The sequence below is a fragment of the Sarcophilus harrisii genome, chromosome 3, assembly GCF_902635505.1.
Source record: "Sarcophilus harrisii chromosome 3, mSarHar1.11, whole genome shotgun sequence".
In the NCBI taxonomy this organism is placed as follows: domain Eukaryota; kingdom Metazoa; phylum Chordata; class Mammalia; order Dasyuromorphia; family Dasyuridae; genus Sarcophilus; species Sarcophilus harrisii.
Window position 1 is genome coordinate 9,366,202 of NC_045428.1, and position 23,606 is coordinate 9,389,807.

Here is a 23,606-nt window from a genome sequence, read left to right on the forward strand (position 1 = left end):
GAAAGGTTTCAGTTATGGTCTCCAAAATGAGTTTAGCTAAGCACTTAATCTAAAGGAGTGGGCCCCTTGGGTGGGGTGCGTGTGCGCGCGTGTGCATGTGCTAGTCTTAGAAGCTCAAGGGAAGGGTTACTCTTTACATGGGAAACTCATAAGATTCAGGTAGACCAAGAGAAGAGAAGGAGAAGCCATTCCAAAGGAAGAATGATGAGCAGTTTGGGCTGATAGGACTGGGCTAAAAGAGACAGATGAAGCTCAAAAGGTCCGTTAAGGCAGATCGTTCGTAGAGGCCTGGGAATGCCTGGGGTGGATCTGGTCTGGTCAGCAATGGGTGGACCTTGAGGGCGTTCGAGAACCAGACTGAAATTGGTCTTTCTAGAAAGATGATTCTGGTCGTTGGGGGCAGGATGGAATGGACAGGGGTGGTGGTCCGTAAGTGAAGGAGGTCCTGCCTGGTAGCTGGTGTGGCTTCAATTGCTGGTGGAGCAGCCTGAGGCCACTACGCCACCTTCCCACCATCCCTCATCCATCCTTTTGCTGACCTCCTTCAGCCAGCCACCTGCAAAGTCCCAATGATGTGTCTGGCCCTCCTTCCCTCGTACCGCCATCGTCCCCAGTGTAGTGTGGCCGTGGAAACTGTTCCAGCAGCTTCCTGGCAGCTCTTTCTTTGCTCTCTCCTCCTAGTGCATCTTTTATACTGCATTCCAAGCATGGGGGACATCCGGCAAAAGTGTCTGAAGCTGGGGTGGGGAGTAAGGAGCTTGAAGGCCAGTGCTACTGGCTCCCAGAATCCATGGGGATGTTAGAAGGGCTGAAGGGGCCGGCTTGGGAAGGATATTAGTCCTGAGCATGATATGGAGCTGCTGAGGAAAGGTGGAGGTGACATGGTCAGACCTGCACAGAGAAAAAGATACTTTGACGGAGGCAGGGAGCCTGGCCAGCAGCCTCCTGGAAGAGGCGTTTGTGGGGAGTGAGAGGAGAGAAGGCTAAGAATGATCCCTCGATTGTGAACCTCAACAGTACTAGTGTAATTAGGAAGAAGGGAGAGTGTGTGGGAAGGTAATGAGTCCAGTTATTGACATGGTGAATTTATGAGACTAAGACATCTAGTTGAAGATGTTCAAAGTTGGAAATGTGAGACTGGAGGGAGTTTCGGGCTGGGCAAGCAGACCTGGGGATCATCTATGTTGGAATGATATTGGAATCCATGGGAATAGATGATGACATAAGAAATCTAACATAGAAGGAGAAAACATGAGGGTAGAGCTATGGGACGCCCATGATTAACTAAATAAAGCCCTAGCAAAGGAAATCGAGGAAAGTCAGTCAGGAAGCGAGCCAGGAAAGTGTAGTGTCATATAGTCTCAATGAAGTTTCAGGGAGATGATTATCCTTGTGCTATTAAAGGATGCAAAGAGGGATAACTGGTAACTTGGGGGAGAGCATTTTGCATTGAATGGTGAGATCAAAAGCCAGACTGTAGACAGGTCTGAAGAAAGCCAAAGAGGAAGTGCAGAGCAGCTAGTGTAAATGGCCTTCTCCAGAGATTTAGTCACAAAAGGAAAGAAAGCTAAGAGATCGTAGCCTGGGAGGGTGGATGGAGGAGCAAGTGAGGATTTTTTGAAGAAGAGGAAGGTGGGAACATATTTGTAGGCAGTAGGGAAACTACTGGAAGACAGACCTTGAATATTTTAGTAAGAATAGAAATGATAGAGGGGGAAATCCTTTGGGGAATGGCATTATTCGGGATGAATTGTGTGTGTAGAACGATTTCTCTTGATCGTGAAAAGGGCCACTTCCTTATGGGAGCTGAGAGAAGGAGGGGAGTGTGAAAAGCATCTTGAGTAAAGTTAAATGAGATGAAGGGGTAATAGGGAACTTTTTTTTTTTTTAAGTTTTTCTCAATAGCATTTTATTTTCCAACATGTAAAGATAGTTTTCAGCATTCATTTTTGTAAGGTTTTGTGTGCCAATTTTTTTTCCCTTCCTCCCTTACTTCTCCAAGATGGCAAGCTGATATAAGTTAAACATTACAATCTTTTTAAACATATTTTCATATTTGTCATGTTGTGCAAGAAAAATAGACCAAAAGCAGGGGGAGGGGGGAATCCATGAAAAATCAACCAACCAAACAAAAAAAGGTCAAAATACTATGCTTCAATCCACATTCAGCCTCCACAGTTCTCTGAGAGAATTTTCTAATTGTCCTCAATTTTTCAGTGAAATATGAGGCAACTTTCTCAGCTGAAAAAATGGGGAAAGGAGAAGCACCTTTTCTGAACATTTTCATCCCTCCTTAAACCCCCTATGTCCTTTATCCCCTCCACCTCATGGGATTGGGATAAGGAGGCATAAAAGGATTGCCTTACTGCAGAGAAGACTCAGATTAGATTAGATACCATAAATTGGTTTTCTTTTTTATTTTCATAATTTTTTTATTTCTTCTAAATACATACAAAGATAGTTTTCAATATTCACCTTTGCAAATCCTTGTGAGACCATAAATTTGTAGTGGATCCAGTTAACATGGCTTTATGATTCATTTACTTCAGCTTTATTCATCAGTATATGTGTAGAAGTGAGTGCATCACAAAGTGGGAGAAACCCAAGTTCAAACCAGGTTCAACAGGCAAGACCAGTGACAGAATAAGGTGGCAAGAAACTGGAGAGGAGAGACAATATAGCCCTGAAATGGCTCACGAAGGGGTCAAGATGGCGGAAAGCTTGGAGGAGAACTGAGGGGTGGAAGGACTGGAAAGATCTGTGAGCAGATAAGGGAACTTCCGAGTTTATGAACGTGAAAGTGGGACACCCATAGATGATGGCGAGATCCAAGGGTGAGTTCATCTCTGTGGGTAATCAAGATGGCAGAGAAGAGTCATGGGAAATGAGCAAGTCGAAGAACTGATAGATTAGGGTAGTTCAGAGTGCATCATTGTGGATATTGAAGACCCCTGATGTGAAGGCAGGATGGGAGAGGAGAGGAAAACAGATTGAAAAACAGAAGGAAGTGAGAGGAGTGTCCTGGAGGCTAGTTGACAACAGCTACCAGAAATTTGATTCGGGGATAAATATGGACTGAGTGAATCCACAAGGAGGTGGGGTCACTGAAGTGAGAGAGCCTCAAAATACCCCTGAGAGGCTTTGTCTTGGAGTATTGTGTATTGTGATTCTGTGTGTGTCACAGTCCATTCCTAGATTCCAGAACTACTTCTTATCTAATCTTGTATCTCACAGGTAGAGTCCTGCGCATTGTGTTCTGTATTCAGTTGTAGAGCTTGTGTGGATTGAATTATTAAATTCTGGAATGAAGGAATAAGAATATAAATTAGGGCTGTGGCCACTGAGAGGAAGGCAGACTTGGCTTACCTTGTGACCCACTGGCTATTTAGACAGGGAATGAGAAATGATAGCAAGGTTCATAGCCTAGGAGTCTGAGAGCATCACGGGCAGAAGAGTTGGAAGTGTTCTATCATTAAGGGGAGAAACTGGTTTTTGGGGTGCTGATGGAAATCCGGACGTCAGTATTAAAGATGTTGACACGGTGGGGTGACATTGAAGCATGTGACAAGCATGGGGTGACATGAAGCAAGAAAGTCCTTGGCCCCAGAAGGGCTCTGAACCCTGCTCTCCGTAGAGATGGCACATGAGGACTCTTGGGATGTCCAAAGGCTGAGGGAGCCTGAGGAGAGAAGAAATGTCACGTAGGGCAGTGGGAGCATCCAGGGGCGAATAAGAGGAGGCCAGAAGCGGTTTCTGGAGGCTGTGAGCCTCCAGACTGAGAGCACAGCAGGGACTTTATCTGGGAGTTATACCCTGCCCACACATAGACCCGAAGGGAGCAGAGATGGCAGGAAGGCTCTGAGATGGGCAAACACCTGGACAATGGCATTTTTGGTGATCTGTAAGAACTAGGAAGAGAGTGGGCAAAAAAGGGAAAGGCTGGACAAAGGGCGCTCTGTGCACGTGTTGGGAAGTGGGCCTTGAGTCACACTGAAGTGAGACCTTCAGACCAAAGGGAGCAGACGAAGGACGAGGGTGGGGTGAGGGCGAGGAAAGCACCGAGGCCCGCAGTGTGTCTGTCTGAGTCCTACTGAGGCCTGCAGTGTGTCTAAGTCCCACTGAGGCCCTCAGTGTGTCTCTCCCTCCACACCTTGCTCAGCTAGCGATGACCCCTTTAATGCCTCCTGGGGGGTTTAGTCCAAAGAACAAGATGGTCAGGTGCCAAGGGGTGCCCGGGTCACTCTTTGCTGCCATAAAATCAGTAAAAAGCAGAGAAAACTCAGAGCGTTGTTAGGCAGTGTTGGGCATGGGTGCTTTTAAAATCCAAAATTGCTGCTCATTTAGTGGCTAAGAGTTGGAGTATCATTAACAAAACAACCTGGAAATACTTTTTTTTTTTTAGACTGATCTCTTTTATTTGTACATTGCCCACATTTCCCCCCTACTCCTCCCCTTCTCCCTTCCCCAAGGACCATCCCACAGAAAGAAGCAGAAGGATTTCTGTCGCATTTTTTCCAAAGTACTTTACAGATTAATTCATTTAACAGTCACATAACCATGTAAGTAATTTTTAAAAGCACAAAAGAAAAAGAGAAATATCAGTCAAACTGATCACAGCATCAAAAAACTGTAAATCTCTGCAGTGCTCCCTCCTCCTGGGGCCCTCCCCAACCTCTGTCTTCTCTCCTTTGGGGCCAGGGAGCTGGAAAGGGATTTTGGGAAGGAAGGAGAGAAGAGGCCTGCTTGTGGGGACCCCCCAGAGTGCCGAGGGCTACTGTGGCCCCCGCTTAAGGGCGCTTTGCCAGGGTGCCCTCGGGAGGGCCCTTCCTCACACTGCGGCACCCTGGTCATAAACACCTTCCTTATTGTTATCTCTCTGGGAGGGAGCTTTTAAATAAGGCACTTCAGTACCCAGCATGCATTTTGCAGACTTAGGAATCACTTCCTGTACAACTCCTTGCCAACCAGGTACAAGCTTGTCCCAGGAAGAAGCTTGGGAACAACCTTGGAGAAGCTTGGCTAGGGGGGAGATGACAAGCAGCACAGAGAGCACAGGGCCAGGTGAGCACGGGGACAGGTGAAGATGCTCATTTCCTCCAAGGTTCAGAGAGGGAGAAAAGGTGGAAATGCTTCATTTAACAGCGTTTCTATGAACCGAACTTGAAACAGCCTAAGTACCCGGCACATCCAGCTATTCACACTGATAAGGGACACGGGTGTACAGGCAGGATATGTCCCACAGGAGCACACCAGCACCCCCAGCCCTTCTCCCATGAGTGTGTGTGTGCCTCCGTGTCTAAGTGTGCATGTGTGTGTGTGTGAGGGCTAAGTCTGAATGCATGGAGGTGGCAGCTCTGGGAGAATGTGCACGTTGTGCTGCTGTTTGTCAGGCTCTGATTCTTGGTGCTGCTTTGGGCCTTTCATTTTTTCATTTAACGTAAAATATCTTTTTTTCCTCATTTATTTTTACTGGCATTGTAATCTTTGTCATTTGAATCATCCACCAGATGTTAGACATTTAATTGTTTCCAGTGCCTAACAGAGAAAATAACACTTTCTCATTTTCTCTTCCCTTCTTCATGAACATATAAACCCCCTCATATTTAATAGAAATCTCTTTTTTTTTCTCTTGATAATATTCTTGTTAGCATATTTTTTAATGTTATTTTAGGGTCAAAGATACAATCACTTCTGTTAATGTTGAGATATATCACCAAATTAATTTCCACAATTATTCTACTGATTTGCAGTTCCACCAGCAATGTAGGCACTGACCTATTTATCCCCCCTCAATACTGAATTTTGTCTTTTTTTTTTTTTTTTGGCCAATTTGTGAAAGGGGACCTTTAAATTGCTTTGATTTGTATTTCTGAATTTATTACTGAGGCTAACATTTTTCTAACAATAAGACTCATTATATGTCTTCTTTTGTAAATTATTACTAGCCTTTGACCATTTGCCATTCATTTGGGCATCATAGCATTTTTTTTTCTATTCAGTGCTATTATGGACTATTTGTGTTGATTTCTTTAAAATTTTAGATGCTAATATTATCTTTATATATATATTATATTTATAAATATATATATTTATTGCAAAATACTTTTGCCAGTTGGATTTTTATCTTGATTATATTGGGGATTTTTATGATGAGTTTTATTCCTATATAATCAAAAGTATCTATTTTTGCCTAGTAATTTCTTCTACTAGTTAAAAACTGATCCTTTTTTCACAACTGAAATCAATGTATAACTTTTTTTTAAATTATTTTTTCTGGTTATATATGTACATTCATTTAAAAAAAAAAATTTCCTTATGAATCATGGTGAGAGAGAAAAAGGGGGAAAAAACCATGAGAGGGAAAAAAAAGAAACAGAAGAAAAAGGGAAAAAACTTAACATAGCATATGTTGATTTACATTCATATTATTCCTTTTTTTCTCCCTAATTATCTTAATAGTATTTTCCCCTTAGTTTAACTTTGTGATTAAGCTGGAGTTTTTCATACCTGGATATAGTATGTTATAAAAATGTAAAATGTTTTGGTATATTAATAATTTGTTTTCCCTTTTGAGACCATGAATAATTTCCCCGTTTTTATTGCTAATAGGTTAACTCAACTCTGGATCTTGGAGGGTTTTTATGTGTTGGTTTTTTAATAACAATGTGCCAGATCTGCACCAGAAGGCCAAGGATTCGGCACATTGGAGGTGCTTGATGAGTGCTTGTTCGTAGGGTTTCCTTTGCAGGATTTTATTTTTCCATTCTCCCTCCAGCCTCAGAATCTTCCTTATATAATTTCATTTTCAAATTAACCCATTGATAGGTATTCTGGCCTGTTCTATATATTTTTTAAGTAAATTAGTGTAGGAGTTCTGACATTTTCCCCATCTTTCTTCAATCTAATTGGGGATTTTGAAGACTTGGACCTCACCATTGACTGGTAGGAGAGGAGCCATGCTTCCTCCTTGTTCGTGTCTTCTTGGAGCTCTTTTATCTGCTTGGCCCAGGGAACTGCCTGAGCAAAGGTGCAGAGCTGGGGAAAGGCAGGGCCGGGAGGTGGCCTGAGGGGGATGAATGTATGGAAGGGAGTCAGGGCTCCTCCAGATTGGGATTCCCCTCGATTCCCTGGAGGAGTTAGCGAAGATGTTTGGACAAAGGCATGACACGGCCAGAGCTTTACATCCAAAGGGTCATTAGGTCAGCCCTGTAAAGGTCAGCGTGGGGTGAGCCAGGGGTCAGTGGGCAGAAGGAGGAGGCCCAGGGAGGAGGGTTTGCCTTGGGAGGTGAGGTCAAGGCCGGGACAGGGGGAGAGTAGTGCTTCCCAGTGTGGGGTCCGGCCGAGGAATGCGAGGGCCCCGAAGATGGAGGTGGGGCCTGGGGCCTTGTAACTGGGTTGGCTCCAAGGGGAGGGTCCCAGAAGCGCTCGACCTGCCCTCCAGAGCCCAGGGCCACTGATGGCTGGGGAGAGACGCAGAGCTGGGCAAGGCTGATTTCTTCTGTAGAGAAGACGGGTCCAAGCTGGCCAGCGGGCCTTTGGCTGGTGGTCCTGGCTGTTGGGTTGCTCTCCTGCTCTGTGCCCTGACATTTCGCCGAGCTGGCCCTTTTTTATCTTGTTTTTTTTTTTTTTTTTGCCGAATTGGGACTTCTGAAATCACTTGAAGGCATTCTTGCATCTTCTGGGATTTTCTCCTCTTCCTTTGGGGGCAGATTCAGCGTCCAGTTTGTAGATTTTCCATTTTTTCCCTGTTATTTCTTTTCTATTGAAGGATTTAAGACATGGTACTGTTCTTTGGCTCATTTGTTATCTGTCAGATGAGCATTTCCTCCTTGTTTCTAGAGAAATAATTTGTCTTTTTAATATTTTAAAAGACAGATGACCTTGGAGTTAAAATTCCTTCTCTTTCCCACAGAGGAGGCCTGTCTGGTATTGTCCTTTTGGCACGTGTCTGTATGTGTGTCTGTGTCTGTGTGTGTGTCTGTGTGTGTTACAGAGCCAGAAAAAGAGCAGAGGGAGAGATGGAGACAAGCAGACACAGACAGAGAGACAGAGAGGGAGGGAGAAGACAGATCTGATCGTCTCCAGTGGCTGCCCCCAGGTGTCCAGGGATCCCCAGGCTGGGGATCAAGGGGCTGTGGCTTCAAGGACTCTCCGGGTCCCCTCCTGCTCACACAGCTTCTTGCTGCTAGTTTTCAGCCATTGACCCAAAGCTGCCCAGTTCATGGACAGAGGGCAGGGCTGGAGTCAGGGGCCTGGCCTACACCAGGTCCGTGGCCTGCGGCCGTCAGCACACCCCCGGCCTCAGTCTCTCTGTCTGGTCTGCTGTGTTCCCAAGCTTCTCATGAAACTCAGACCTGCAGCCGTGCTTCCTTGTCAGGCGTTGGGCACTGAACCGACATCCCTGTGATCATTCTTAGAGAGGCGGCCCCGGTTTGGACTCTTTTCCTCCCCAGAGTGGGAATGTGGGGGCCGACTGGGGGAGAGGCCCCAGCCCCCCACTCCTGTACGCCGCTTTCCCCTCTGCCCAGTGGCAACAGAGACACCCCCCTTTGTCTAGCCCTGCTCCCCAGGCAATGCCAGTGGTGACTGTTCCCGGTGCCCTCTGTCCGTCTCTGCCCCTGTCCTGGGCCTTCTCCCTGAGGAACACCCTCCACGCCTCTGCAGCCACGGCTGCCCCTCCTCTTCCTGGCGTCCGCTGCCAAGAAGCACGTGGTCTGGCGCAGGTAGCCTTTCCCTCTCCCCTGGGTGCCGGCGCTGCCCTGCCTGCATAAGCCAGAGACTCCCGGAGCAGGGCAGCCGTGGGAGCATCTTGTGAGTTCTGTGTTTGCAGCGGTCCTTCCTTTCCCCCCTCTCTCCTTTCTCTCCCTTGGCCATCTTGGGGTGGCTCCCCCATCTTCCAGATGAAAGCTTCTACCAGGAGCTCAGATTTCGGTCTAACGACCTGCTTACCTCCAGCAGTGGGGTGAGGGCCCTCCCGGAACAAGTGCTTCTCCCTGATCAAAGAGCCGCCCGCTCCCTTAAAGAGGCCCACGGTGATCAGCCTCCAGCTTTCGGTCGGCTTTGTTTATTCTTTAAAAGAACCACGTTAACGCATCTTACTTTTCCTTTTCCGCCATCCCTTAATGATAATTGTGATGGAGAATGGCAGGCTCTGGAGGGTTGGCAGTGCTCTGCTCATCCAGAAGTGGTGGGCCACTGTGAGGGGCAAAAGGGGGTGCAGAAGTCAGAGGTCTCCCCGAGGCCTTCTGGTTAGGGGCTGTCATCCCTTCAAGGTGGTGAAAGGCGACGGTTGGTGAATCTGAGACTGGGGGCCTCCTCTTCTGTCTTCATTATCACTGTGCATTTATTCAGCACTGATTGCACACACACCAGGCATTGGACAAAGCCCTGGGGATCCTGGCCCATAAGGCTCAGAGACTTTGTGTGGCAGGAAGGAAAGGCCCCGAGCTGGAAAGTTAGAACCAGATTCCAAGCTCACTCAGTAAGCTAGTGCTAAGTAAAAAAGCTCGCTGGGCTAAGGACGGAAGCACTCGCCAAACCACTACGAGACTCGTTTGAAGGAATAACGTGGGAATTGGGGTCCAAAAACTGAAAAGTGGGTCTGAAAGCTGGGATTCCAAAATTCTTTAAAACCAGCAGTTTTCTTCTTAAATAATAAGACATTAAAGATTTCTTCCGTGATAAGAAAGGTTTCAGGTCAAAATAATGAAACATAAGAGTCCTCCTTTTTCAGTAAATTAATGTTCTTTTCCAAAAGAACTCTTCTCTTTGTAGAAATGTAGTTTTTGATATTTTGAGAGTTTTAGGGTTTTCTTATAGTTTTTTTTCTTTCAATTCTTAAAAATTAAAGATATTTTTTATTATAAAGAGATAGGAAAAAGGCAGCTGGGAGTGCTGGGCCTAAGACAGGAAGCCTGAGACACTGACATAGCTGTGGGACTTTAGGCAAATCAATTTACGTGTTTGCCTCAGTTTCCAAATCTGTAAGGTGTAGATAGTAATATTACCCATCCCCAAGGCTCTCCTGAGAACCCAATGAGATAATAATTGTAAATTGATTAATCCGGCATATAATATCAATGCTTATTCCCTTCCATGTATGTACATACATTTATACCTATATCTACATAATATACACATGTATATAGATGCATATATAATCGTATGTAGATATTCTGTGTAATACATACGTGTGTACTGATGTACATATGTATACATGTAAAATGTTTTTCACAGGCTCAGAAAGTTCCACTTCCTCTTACTTTCTTTGTCCATGTGGGCGATGTCCCTGGAGCAGATTGATGACTGGGGCCAAAGGATCGCAGGGGCGGGGTCTGAAATAGCAGCAGTAACTCCCCGAGGTTTGGTTTGCATTTATTAGGAGGCTTGATTGGGTCTTGTTGGGAGTTGCTGTTGTGGAGCTGTCCCTAATCATGGGTTTCAGAAAGATTTAGGTTTCTCCTTTCTCATTTCTTGGCCTTATATTTAATCCTTAATGTTCGTGAGCTTCCCTTGACTAATCTTTCCTGATATTCCGTCTAAAGTTTCCATTGTTTCATTTAATCCCTTCTACAAACGGCATTGATTATGTAAACGGTTTGCTCTCTGTAAGCCTGACTCGCAGGCTGTGATAGGCCCAAGCAGTTCTGTCCCAGGTTCACAGGTAGACCCGCCGAGCTGATTTGCTGTTTTTCTCATGCCCGGTTGACAATGTTCAGTCATGGAGAATTAATCTTCTGATGGGAGGACTTTGGGCCCAGGATCCCCTTTCCAGGGAACTCGGCCCTTTTCCTGTTGATCTCGGAAAGAGATGGCAATGGGAGTCCAGAAAACCCCGGATTGTTTGAGATTTGTATCTGAGGTCATGGTGACGACCAGCCAAGGTGAGGTACGAAGTGTCTCACGACAGCCCTGGCAGATGAATGTACTTTAGGGCTTCTTGCCCCATTTAATGGGCTCAGAGACTGTCAGGGACCAACCGGAGGTCACGGGGCTAGTGGATGATGGTTAGGACTTGAATCCAGGACTTGGGTGACTCCAATTATCCTGTGGAGGACATGACTTGAGCTGGAAGGGATGTTGGCCGTCAGAATTCCCTCTGCCACCTGCCTGAGTGGTCGGCCATCCTGGCTTGGAGACGTCCCCGGGGGAGCCCGCTTCACCCTTCCGGTGTCTGATCAAACGTGTCCCTTGTGCTGCCCCCGGGGCTGGTGGACCAGATCAGAAGGATTACAGGTGGTTGTTGTAGCGGGAAAGCCATAGAGGTTCCCATGTCCGTCCTCTCCCTTGGGCCTGTCTTCGAGGCAATCCCAGGGGGAGGGGGAGGGCAGAGTTTCTGGAGTCAGGGCAGGTCCTGGGGTGCCCTGGGGGGGCCATAGTCGGGACCCCCAAGACCAGTCAGCTAATCCCCTGATTCTGCAGTGGGAAAACAGAGCCAGAGAGGTTCAGAAGTTCCCCCATAGCCACACGGGCGAAAGAGAGCAAGGGTTAACAACAGGTAGCCCTGGCGGGTCTGGGGGCCGGACCCAGTGACAGCCTGCTGGTCACTGCTCTCCGAAAGGCCTGTCTGTCTGCGGAGGCTCCAAACCAGAGGGAGGAAGGGGGCGTCCACTCGTGCCCTGGGGCCCGCACCCCCAGGAGCAGGGAATATGGCCGAGGGATCCCACGTGGCCTCCAGAGCCGTGGGCGCAAGAGGCAGGACTGCTGGATTCGGGCTGTGTGATTGACTGATGCTGGGAAGGGGAAGCAGCCAGTCCCGGGGGAGTGTCACCAGCCGGATTGTGAAGCTCTTCACGGAGCTCTGGAGGGGGGTGCCGGGGCGCCCGACTCACCCATAGCAAGTCTCTGAGACGGGATTGGAGTTCAGGGTTGAAGTCCGGCATCCTCTTCATCGTCAGCCGTCCCGAGGGGTTTTGTTGCCCAGTCGTTTGCTGACCCTGTTCGTGACCCCATCTGGGATCTTCTTGGCAGAGCCCCTGGCCTGGCTGCCCATTTCCTTCTCTGGCTCATTTGATGAGGAAATGGGCCAGGGTCACACAGCCCACAAAAGTCTGAGGCTGGATCTGAACATGGGCAGGAGTCCTGGCTCCAGGCCTGGCACTCGGTGCCCTGTGGCCCTGTCTGGGGCTCGTCTGGGGCCCTGTCTGGGGGTCGGTCTGGGGCTGTCTGGGGCCTGTCTGGGGGTCGGTCTGGAGCTGTCTGGGGCCTGTCTGGGGGTCGGTCTGGGGCCTGTCTGAGGCCTGGGGCCCATCGGAGCTCTGGGAAGAATCCTCCTGCTCTGGAGGCCAGATTCAGGGAGGGGACATGGATGCGGCCCCTGAGGCTGTTGGAGCCAGAGGGATCAGCTGTGGAGGCCAGGGTCTGCTCCAGGGAGCTCAGGGCCCCGCAGGGGGACCTCCTGGCTAACCCCCATGCCGCCATGATGGTTTTTAAGCAGTGACCATCGGTAAGAGAGCCCCCAGAGGGCAGCGGGACGCCCTCCTGCTGTGGGTCTGCTGCCCATCGTGCCCATAGCCTGCTGCTGCCTCCTTCCGACTCCAGGGCAGCTTCCCAGGCACCCAACTATGGGCAGAGGCCGGAGCCGAGAAGAACGTCCTTGGGAAAGGCTTAACAAGGTTGTGTCTGGAGCAGGGCTGCGGTGGGCGGGAGTGGCCGGGCGGCCGCGGGCAAGGGAAGGGCCCACTCCTCACCGCCGGGTGTTTCCTCAGGTTTTCAGGCAGTGGGTGCTTGGGGGGAACATTCAGTTGGAGGTGAGACAAGCTGGTGCTGCCCTGGAGCTGGTGTTTGTGTTTTTGGGGGGGGCTGCTCTCCCCATCATGGAGAAGGGGGGAGCCTGCTTCAGCAAGCCCAGGGTCTGAGGAAGTGCCTGGCGGGGGGCTCCAACCCTGGAGCTGGGGTTCCTCAGGGACCTCGGGCGAGGGAACGTCCCCTGACCTTGGGGGGCCCCTTGGACCTGACTCTGCGCCCCGAAACGCTGGTACAGAAGCTTCCTTAATAATGAGGATGGTCCGAGGGCCTCCCTCGTGAGGGGGTAGAGAGGGAAGGATGGCTGGGGGTCGGGGGAAGCCAAGGAGAGCTGGCGGAGGGCACTCCCAGGAGGGAAAGGGCCCAGCTGGGAGGCCCTGGTCTGGCTGTGGCGTCGGGCAGCCACCAGAGGGCAGGCGTGGCCCGGGCAGCGCAGCTTGCAGGCCTGGGATTCAACCCGATGCAACTCTGTGTGAGGGGGTGTGTGTGAGGGGGCCCCTGCTCCCGAGGGGGATCTGTGCCTTCACATTAACGTCTGGGCAACTTCATAATTTATGTCAAAGAGCAGAAGGTTTTGGAAGAGAGCCAGTGGGAGCCTGGGGAAGAAAGCCCGGTTTCCCCATGTGTCAAAGGCTGTTCCCTGCCCTCCCGGCCCGGCTCCCACCGCTTTCCCCTGTGCCCCTGGAGCTGCCCCCGGCCCACCTGCTCCTCGGTCCAAGCCCCACCTTGGGGTGGGCCTTGGCGCTCGGGCCCCTTGGGGCTTCCTCTGGATCTGGTCCTGCCTGATTCTTACTCATGGCTTGTGAATCAGCAGCAGCTGACGGCCTGGGGCAGACGCCCTCCCCCGAGGAGCCTTCTCCCTTCTCTGGGCCCTGTGTTCCCTTCCCTCTGCTTCAGAGCAGCAAAGGGCCTGAAAATTTTCCCTGGGGCAGAGGGGAAAGAAGCCCTGTTCCCCTCTCCTGCCCTCACCCCACAAGACTCGGGCCTTGCCATCCGCCCGCCCGCTTTCCTACCTGTGATCTCCCCGGCCTGCCATCAGCTGGGGACTGAGCCCCCATTTAGGATGGGGCCCTGCAGAGCCGGGACCAAATCATCCCCTTCCCTCTTTGTCCACTGACTTGTAGGGAGGCCATGGGAGACAGGGAGCCCCGCCTGCCCCCAGAAACCCGCGTCTCCCCGGTGCTGCGGCGGCGCATACTCGTCCCTCACCCTGCAGTGGAAGGTCTTTGCCAGCAAGGGCCATAGCCCAGTCAGGGAAGTCCTAGATGCTTGAAATAGCGAAGGAGGCAGCGACTCTTGTGGAGGAGGAGGAGGTGCAGTGGGGAGAGCTGAGGAGCCTCCGCCTGCCTCAGTTTCCTTGCCTGTAAAAGGGAGATGATAGTGCCAACCCTCAGACTTGTAAAGCTAAAATGAGAAACGACTCCAGGTGCTTTGCAACCTTCAGGCACTGTGCAAACCCTGGCAGTTCTCATTAGCACCGGGTCTGAGCAGAGGATCCCAGTTCAAGTTCAGCCACCTTGCTCTTGGGTGGCTTCCTTTAGCCTAAGATCTGAGGGTCCTCATCTGGAGAAAAAGGGCCTGTGACCTCAGCAGTCTCCTCCATCTTCGCCGCTCTGAGCTTAAGACATCTCGGGGCGGGGGGTGGAGAGCCAGCGTGGTCCCGACCATCCCACTGACTCTTAGCCAGTTTATCGGAGACTGTTCTGGGCCTCCCCCTTCTGCCTCCATGGGTGTGCTCAATCACAGGCATGGAAAGATTCCTCCAAATCTTGGCTTGGGGTGGGGGTGGGGGACGGCTCATGGCTCCTGCCTGGCCCCTCCGGTTGCCTTCCACCCTGTCTCGTATGTTTGGCTGCTGTCCATGTGTCCTTTGAGCCCACTCTGACTTTCCAGCCTAAGCTTCGGGAGGTTCGCAGCACTCCAAAATGACTCCAGGGCCTCCTTGGGTCCCCCCCCCCCGCCGCTCGGGCCACCTCTGGCGAGATCTGGCGGGAGTCGGCGTCGGGAGCCGGCGTCGGGAGCGAGGGCTATTGACAGGAGGGGGGGATTACGTCCCCCAGAATACTGAGCGGTGCTTGTAAGCCTGCGTTCTGACCCTGCCCTCCTTGTTGTTCTCAGAGACCCCTAAGATGAACCCCGTCATCGAGCCTCTCTCCTGGATGCTGGGCACCTGGCTCTCGGACCCCCCGGGAGACGGCATCTACCCGACCCTGGAGCCTTTCCATTACCTGGAGGAGGTGCACATCACCCATGTGGGCCAGCCCATGCTCAACTTCTCGTAAGTGGGGAATCCAGCATGCTTTCCTTAAGGCCAACATGGCCGCTGGGTGGGTTAGCCTGGGGCTAACCTCGGGGGGCGGGGAGCCTGGTGAACGAGAAGTCCGACTGGGCAGAGGCGTTGGGGGGAAGTGCCCCCGCGGGCCCTTCTCAGTCGGGCGGCGACGGACACGTCAGCCTTTGAAGTGCCCACGCAGAAGTCACTTCTGGTTAGAACGCCTGGACCTCTGGGTGCCCTGGAGCTGCTGCAGCGGCTGCTGCAGCCAGTACTGCCCGGGCACGCTTAGGTTACTCAGCCCCGCGGCCGGGGGTGACCGAGCCTGCTCCACTCAGGGCCATCGGCGAGTTTTCCTGATGAGCGTTTCCGCTTCAGAAATCAGCACAAATCAGGGCTGATTGATCGTTTGGCTGATTGTCTAGACTTAAGAAAGTGGGGGAAGAAATGTTAAAACTTACCCTTTTGTGCCTCCATTCTTTGTCCCGACGGCCGGTGGTTCGGTATCCCCTGCATCGGGGCCCCCAATTGACCCAATGGGGGCTCACTGGGACCCAAGACCTCCCAGTGCTTCTCCAAAGACCTCCCAAGTGCTGGGTGATTATTGAGCATGAAAAGAAGGCACCTGAGCAGAACTAAAGCTTCTTTTTCAGAGTCACAAGCTTTCCCAGTGTCTCTGTCCCTTGCTGCTCCTAGAAGCTGTCTCACACAGCAAAGGCCATTTTTTACAAAAGAGGAAAAAAGGAGTCATTGAAAAACAAAGATTGAGCACATTAAAAAGTCCAAAACTATCTGCCAGGGTATTCTGGGCCTGGCCCTCCCGCATCAGCGGGATATTCGTGATCAGACGGAGCCTAGGGCCTGACCCAGCAGTTAGGAGATGGAGGCGGGGGAGGGCCCTGTAGGAGGCCACTTTATAGAGGCCTGGGAGGGGCCGAGACCCACGGGGACCCTTGGGGTTTTAAAGCTCGGGCCCCTCCGTTTGCCAGGGGAAGCTTGGTGGCTTCCCGCAGACCGAGCCGGGAAGTCCCGCTCAGGCCCTTTGGGTAAGTTCTTCACAAGAATATCCAGACCCAGAAAGGCTTTGTCCAGCCTGGAGCTGAAGATCAGTGACCCTCCAGGGCAGCACCATGTCTGATGTAGAAAGACCCCTCTGAGGTCTCTGGTCCCCCTGGGGTCTTTAAACGGAAGCATGAATGTAGGATCCCATGGTTCCGTGACCCTGTCCCACATTGGTCTTAGTGGTAACGGTGGGGAGGAAGCCCGGCCAGAGACCCCTGTGGGGGACGGAAAGCAGGACTTCACAGCCCACTGTGGCTCCCTGCTGCTGCTGGCCAGCCCTCGGGCAGTGATCTCGGGGAGCACTGAGTCCGTGTGATGGCTCCGCCCGTGAGGGGGGCCAGCCGTTCCCTGTGCCCCCAGGAGCCACTCCAGTGGCCTTGGGGCCTGGAGGGAGAAGAGTTTCCAACCCCGGGGCCTCACGGTGAGGGGCGCTCTGGGCCAGAGGCCTTCCTCCGGGCGGAGCCGCCCCTCTGCCCTTGGGGGCTTCTTGCCATGGGGCCTCCTCCGAGGTCCGGGAGGGTCTCCTGGGCGACCGATCCCTGCTTTTCCGGCCTAGGTTCAACGCCTTCCATCCGGACACTAAGAAGCCGATGCACAGAGAATGTGGGTTCATTCGCCTCAAGCCTGATTCCAACAAGGTGGCCTTTGTCAGCGCCCAGAACACAGGTAGGGGCCTCCGCCCGGCTGGGGTTCCTGGGGCTCCCGCTCACACCTGTGCTGTGCCCTTGCTAGAGTATGAGGTCAGAAAGCCACAGGTTCAGAATTGGGGCCTCCGGGAAGCTGCTTTTGGGAATCGCTTCCACTCCCCCAGCGTTTGGGGGGCTTGCAGAGACGTCGGCCCTCAAGGCCGTGGCTTCAGCCAGCCGTGGGCTCTGGGATCGTCTGGCTTTCTGCTGGGATTTAGGGTGACCGTGTCTACAGGCTGCTGTAGGGGAGTACTGGGGGGGCGTTCGGGGTCCCGCCTCTGTCACCATCTCCGAGTTCTGCTCATGGCAGAAAGCTTCTTTTGGGGGCAGCTGTGATCCTTTATCCAGTCACCCCGAACGCTCGGGCTGGCCACGTCACGGACAAGACCTCCCTCAGACCCCCTGGACCCTGTTCTTGGGGAATCCCATGACCCGGAGTTTCAGACTCGGGAGGGGAGGGAACAAGCCCCAACTGGCGGCCATGTGGGCCTGGGGCAGATGGCTGGACAGAGTCTCGAACCTTCTCGAACTCCTGCCTGGCAGGACACTCATGGGGGAAACACCAGGGGACTTCAGAGCCCAGCAAGGAGGAGCAGGTGGGATGTCGGGGCTTGGCAGCCCCCATGGCCTAGGACCGAGTGCTCGGGTCAGAATTCATTGGGACTCTGGGTGACTGACCTGGCTTCCCCACAGCTGAGACAGAGACCCCGGCACTCCAGGATCCCCGGGTAAAGCCGAACCCTCTGCTCTTTCAGGTATCGTCGAGGTGGAAGAAGGGGAAGTGAACGGGCAGGAGCTGTGCATCGCCTCTCACTCGATCGCTCGGATCTCCTTTGCCGCGGAGCCCCGTGTGGAGCAGGTGAGAGCCTGGGGCCGGCCCGTGCCCTCCTCCCCCGCCCCAGGCCGGGGGTCCCACATCCTTCCTCTTCTGGTTCTCCCACCAGTTCTGTCCCCAGAGGCGCCGTGTGGCCGACTGGGACCCGGAAATGAGACTCCTGATGTGTCCGGCCGGGACTGGGCTGATCCCGGCCCTTGGCGGGCAACCTTTGCCTCCTGCTGCTTTTCTCTTTGGGGCTGTTCTCCTTGAAACCCTGTGTGGGCGGAGCTAACGGGGCCCCCCGCGTCCCTGGGCAGAGGGGCCGTCTCTGACTCTGAGCAGCTCCTCGCTTGGTGCCTCGGTCAGCCCCGGCAGCCGAGGGGGAAGGGCTCCTGGTCGAGGACAGGGCCCCGGCTTGGGGCCTTCCAGAAGCCAGGGTCACTCCCCAGGGGCAGCAGGAGCCGGTGAGCCCCAGGTTCTTGGCTGTGAGGGAGGGGGGAGGGAAGGCCCCAGAACCCCGATGTCCTTCAGGGCGCAGTTTGTGTTGGTGATAGTGAGCGAGGGGATGGCTTTGAGAAGCTTTTATTTTTAAGAGAATTCCTCCATCGCAAATGGGGGGAAGTTAGGGATTCTGTGTGGGGGGCCCTGGGGGCACCCCCGTTGGTCACTCCTGCTCTTGCTTTGTCTCCGGCATCTCCCTCTCTCCTCTCTCAGGGAGCCGCCCTTGGGAGCAGCAGCTCTGCCAAGCCGGGCCCCTTTTCTCCAGCCACTGGGGTGGGACACTCTCAGAGGTTTCTGAGATTTCTGAGATGACAGGAAGGGTCGGGGCCCTGCCTCCCCTCGCAGTAGCCAAGTCCCGGCTCTGGTGGCTCCTTCCCAGTGACTCGGACAAGCTAAGCATTCGGGGGGGGGGGAGTCTGGCGGGGCCAGCCCATGGCCAAGGCCATTCTTCCCCCCCAGGCCCTGGGGGGATGAGCCGGTGGGGAAGCACAGGGAAGTCACCTGCAGAAGCTGCGGGAGCTGGGGGGGCTGTAGGATGGGGGCCGGGGGGATAGAGCTCCCTGGGCCATCTTGGGTAGACTGCGAGGGCCTCAAGAGCAGAGACCATCTTGTGCTGGCCTCTTGGCCAGTGCATCCCCCACTGTGGGTCCCCTTTACCCCTCCCCATCAGTCCCCTCTCTCCCCCTCACTGGTTTCCTGTGGCCCCCCCCCCCCACCTGGTGTTGGTCCCCTCTGGGCCCCCACCTGCTGGGGCTCAGCCCGCCCACACCCGTCCGCGCTCCCACATAGCTCCTGCCTGGCCCCAGCTGGTCTGGAGAGCTTCCCTCCCCCCCCAATCTTCCTTCACGGAGACCTCTCGGGGGCATTTGCTTCAGAGAACTTGTGGATCCGAAGCTGGTTGGGAGGCTTTATGGTGGGCTTTTGTCCCTCCCTTCCCCAGGCCCGGGCTGGCCACTGAAAGACCGAGGCCCACAGTGTCCCCACATACTGGTTTTCTCATATTGGAGAATTTATCTGGAGATGAGCTTCCTTTTCCCTCCCGAGTCATTAGTTGTCCGCGGGTTCCCCTGCTCTCGTTCCCTGTATCTGGTGAGCAGAGCGGTCAGTCCCCTGAGAAGCAGCTGTCCGTGGAGCCGAGGCCCCACCCAGCAGGAGTCCCCCTGCCCGCCCGGGGAGACCCTCTGAGCCTGCCTGCCACTGCCCACCTCAGCACGGTGACTCGCCAGGCATTCCAGCCTCTGCCATTCCCGCACCGAGCAGGTCGAGGGGACAATGGGCAAAGCTCTCGTGCTTTGTGACTCAGTCGGCCCCGCATCCCGTGCCCAAAGCTAAATTTGAACTTGGGCTTTCCTGACTCCAGGGGTAGTAGGTGGTGCAGTGGTTAGAGCACAGGATATGGGGACAGTGAGACTCCCCTGAGTTCCAATGTGGCCACATGCACGTCCTAGTCGTGCGACCCCCTTCACCTTGTGAAGTCACTTCACCCTGCCTGCCTCAGTTTCCTCATCTGTAGAATGAGCTGGAAAAGGAAATGTCTGACCGCTCCAGGATCTGTGCCAAGGAAGCCCCACGGGTCCTGAAGGCGCAGCACTCCATCCCCGAGCCACCGCTGCCTCCAGCATCTTTGTCAGGCTGGCTTTGCCAGAGGGTTTGCCTCCTGGGGTTGCTGGCTCTCCTCGCCTCACAGAGAGGAAGCCTCCGGAGGCTAAACTTCCTGAAGATGTGAGCGGCCCCCCAGCCAGGGACTGATCCCTGTTGGGCAGCCGGGTGCGGGGATGCTGCTGTGGGCAGGGGAAGTCTAGTGGGTCTTGGGCCCGAGGGCCCAGGCTGCCTTGTGGAGGAGAAACAGGCTGGGCCTGGGGCTGTCCCAGTCAGCAGTGGGGTGGCCCCGGTTCTGGGTCCCAGCAGCACGCCCCAGCACAAGCACACTTGTAAGTGTCCAGTAGCGTTTCCGGGGGGTGGGGGGGGTGCATTTTCCTTACATCAACACTGAGCCGGGGGGGGGGGGCTGCCCTTCGACAGAGAAACGCACCCAGATTCCAGGGGGCCTCTATTTGTGGTACCCTAGCTGCGCCCCTAAGGCCCGCCCCATTGTAGGGATGGAAGGGATAAGCATTTCTCCATTGGGCGCCTTCTCCCTTTACAAGTATGGGCTCATCTTTCTCACCTGCACAGGAGAGCCCGTGTCCGGGGCATCCCCCCACCCGGCACTCCGCTCCCTCTCTGGGCTTCTCCCCGACCCCCTCTGGGGCCCATTTCTTTCCCCCTTTGCATAAAGGTCAGAGAAGGACCCACAAGAGAGCTCCATGGCACCAGTCAGTGTCATTCGCTTGCTCTGTGTGGACTTGCAGCCTCCTGCTGTGGACCCTGGTGTCGGCAGGGCAGAAAGGCAGAGAGGGCTCTCTTCTCCCCGTCCCTCTCCCCCTTAACTGGGGCCCTTGGCTCTGTTCAAGGTGGGGATCACATATTCCAGAGGGTTTGCGAATGATGCATTGGAGAGAAATGTAGCCCAGTCATTGAAGCTGAGGGAGCTTCCGAAGTCTGTGAGCCGGGGGTCAGGGCCCTGAGAACAGAACCGAGGCTCTCATTTTTGGGTCCGGATTCTTCTCTCCTTCCCCTTCCCCTGAGTCAAAAAGAGCGAATGTGCAAAACCCATCCTGGCTCTGCCGGCACTAGGGGGTGATGTCTGGCCCAAAACCTCCTCAACTTGCCTCGTCTCTGAGTTAAACTTTTTTTTTTTTTTTTAAAGTTTATCTCATCTTGTTTTTCTCTTGCTTTGAAAAGTTTGGCCCTTTTTTTTTTTTTTGCCCTCCAGAGGCAAGTTACAAGACATTGTTCCATTGCGGTGTCCAGCTGGCTCTTGGTAGTGACGGGGATGTCAGTGAGCCCTCAAGGCCTCTGGGCAGAGAGGAGGTTGGGGCTGGAATCGGGGGCTCCTGCCCCGTGGGCGCTGGTTGGGGAGGGGGTTGTGATCTTCAAGGGATGGGTGCTCCTACTACAGATGATTTGTTCCAAGGGTGTTTAAAAAGAGGTTTTTAAAGAAAAAAAGGGGGAAAAGGAAAAGTAGAATTTGGAAAGTGACTGTCCCAATATAGAGGTATCCCATCATCCCTCTGTGCCCTGAAAGGAGCTGGCTAGGACTGGGTCATAAAGACAAAAAGGAATTGAGTTTCCTGTTAGAGGACAGTTGGTCCATCACTTAGTCATCTATTAGATCATAGGAATTAAAGCTGGAGGGGGAAAGGGGAGGCTCAAAAGTTCCTGTGACTCCACCTGCCAGAGGGCCCAGCCGAGGTCACACAGCCATAGCAAGGAACGGCTTTGGAGCAGGTCAGAAAGTCCGCCTGTGGCCATTACCCCACGCCTGGGCACTGAAGGACACCCTGTGACAGCCTGCAGGTCAGGACCCTCTGGGAACCAGCGCTCGGCAGGCAGCTCCTGGGACGGGTCTGGGCTTGATGGCTTTCCGGGGCAGCCCGGGACCTGCCAGAGCCCAGCTCCACCACGAGGTGCCTCGGTCACTCGGGGGAGTCTGTACAGCCAGCCCGGTTCTCCCCAGTCGCCGAGAAGGCAGAGAAGCATCGGGCGCCGTGTACACAGGGCCCCAGGGAAGAACACACACTCTGTCCTCACAAGAGCGGGACTTGAGTGTGTAAAGGGAGGCCCAGAAATGGCCCCGGGCACTGGCTCTGTAACTTTGAGGAGCCCACGTGGAGGGAAGGCCCGAGCCCTGACCCCGTTTGGGAAACTTTTTTACTTTCCCTGCAGTTTTCTGTGTTCCAGAGTGATCCCTGGCATGTTAAATATGAGGCCTCCCCCCCTAAAAAGGCTGAGATCGCAGGGAGCGCTGGGGCTCCCACTGCCTCTCCCACAGTCGGGGCAAAGGTGACGAGCAACAGAAACCAGCTGTGCCGGGACGGAGGGAACAGAGTCTGCTCTGAATCAAGTTCAAGGCCAGGGCTGGGTGTTTGGCGTCTGTGCCAGCTGACCTCGTGCCTCTGCCCCCCCCCCCCCGAGGTCCGCCCCTCCCCCCACCGCTGTCCCACTGGGGCCGAGAGACCTGTACAGCCCCCCCCCAAAGTGTAGGAGCTTCTGTCTTTGCAGAAGGAAAGACGAAAATGGGAAAGAGCGGTTGGTTTGGGGGCTGTGATTGGGGAGAAGAGGCTGGCCCGAACCTTCCAGACTCAGAGACCGTATGGGGAGAGGTGATAGAACTCCGGAAGGCTCAGGACACCGGGCGGGCTTCCGGATCTGGGAAGACGTCCTGGCGGATTTTCCCAAGAAAGAGAAGCTCTTCTCTCTTGGGTCGGGCCGGGGATTCGCGGCTCCAGCTGGAGCGCGGCAGCTGGGTGTGGGGTGAAAGGTGCCGGTTTCCCCAGGAGCCCATTAAACATGGGCGGGGGAGGGGAGGCGGGAGAACGGGAGAGAGGCTGCCTGGGAGGCTTGGTCCTTCCCAGCCCGGAGGGTGCCCGGGAGAAGGGGCGGCCCCGGCAGAGCCGCCAGGTGGGGCTGGTGCCGCGGAAGAGGGGACGGCCCTGGCGCCCACAGAGGGCCGCCAGGTGGGGCTGGTGCCGGTAGGACTAGGGCCCGCCCCCAAGTGATGAGACTTTTCTTTCCTCTTCAGATCATGCGGACGTTCCGCCTGAACGCCGAAGGCCGGCTGGAGCAGACGGTCTCCATGGCAACCACCACCCAGCCAATGACTCAGCATCTTCACATCACCTACAAGAAAGTGACCCCGTAAGGGGGCGGGGCGGCTCGGGAAAGCGAGGCGGGACCACGCCCACTCCGGGGGTGGGGCGGGCGCGTCCCGGGGCCCCCAGATGTGCCCCAGCTAGCCCCAACGTGGCAAAGAAACCAAATAAAACCCCTTTATTTTTACGGCTGCGGTTTTGAACGTTCTCACGTGTCCTTTGTATGTTTGTGGGGCCCGGGGGGGGGGGGGGGGGTGCGGCGCGGGGCGGGGGGAGGGGGCGGCGCGAGGCAAAGCGAGGCGATGGCGCGGAGGCGGGAAGAGCCCGAGCCGGCAGGCGGGGAGATCTTGATTCTTTGACTCGAACCCGCAGCGCGGGCCCGGGGCGGACTTAATCAACGCTGCGTCGCTAAGCCGGACTTCTTTCTTTGGTCTAGAGGGAAAACCCTGGCGGAAGGTGCGGGAATGGCGGGAGTTAGAAGCGGCTCGTTCCCACCACGTGCTTCCTGCCGGGCTTGGAGGGCGCCAGATTCTGGGGGCCCGGAGAAGCTTAGAAGCGCCTTGTGCCCGCCCCTCCCCCTCAGCTCCCAACGCCGCTCTCTCCGTTTTCCCTTTGGACGCGCAGCTTACAACTTACTCGGTGTTTTTTCCGTCCCCTGAGTTCTCCTCCATCTCCCCCTCCCTCCCTTACAACAAGAGGAAAACCTGCTTGGAAGAAGAAGCGCGTTTCCGCCAGTGACGGATGCTTTTTAACCCGCCTTCGCGGGGTTTCCCACCTGGGCCCCCCATACCCAGGAGGAGGCGGCGGGAGGGGAAGCCCACCCCCTCCCC

The 23,606-nt window shown here is 54.2% G+C and overlaps 1 protein-coding gene across 2 annotated transcripts in view; it reads left to right on the plus strand.

Moving 5' to 3' along the window:
* Positions 1 to 22,983, plus strand: part of THAP4 (THAP domain containing 4) — a 42,073-nt gene extending 19,090 nt beyond the window's left edge. Inside the window, exons 1-5 of one of the 2 annotated variants that reach the window (XM_031957455.1) lie at positions 4,982 to 5,061; positions 14,863 to 15,022; positions 16,635 to 16,744; positions 17,520 to 17,623; positions 22,707 to 22,983. In XM_031957455.1, the coding sequence (XP_031813315.1) occupies positions 5,031 to 5,061; positions 14,863 to 15,022; positions 16,635 to 16,744; positions 17,520 to 17,623; positions 22,707 to 22,826 (525 nt within the window). In that variant the 5' untranslated portion in view covers positions 4,982 to 5,030 and the 3' untranslated portion in view covers positions 22,827 to 22,983. Of the gene's footprint in view, positions 1 to 4,981; positions 5,062 to 14,862; positions 15,023 to 16,634; positions 16,745 to 17,519; positions 17,624 to 22,706 lie in introns of those variants that run through there. The other variant, XM_031957454.1, reaches the window with a different exon arrangement.
* Positions 22,984 to 23,606: the final 623 nt, after the last annotated feature.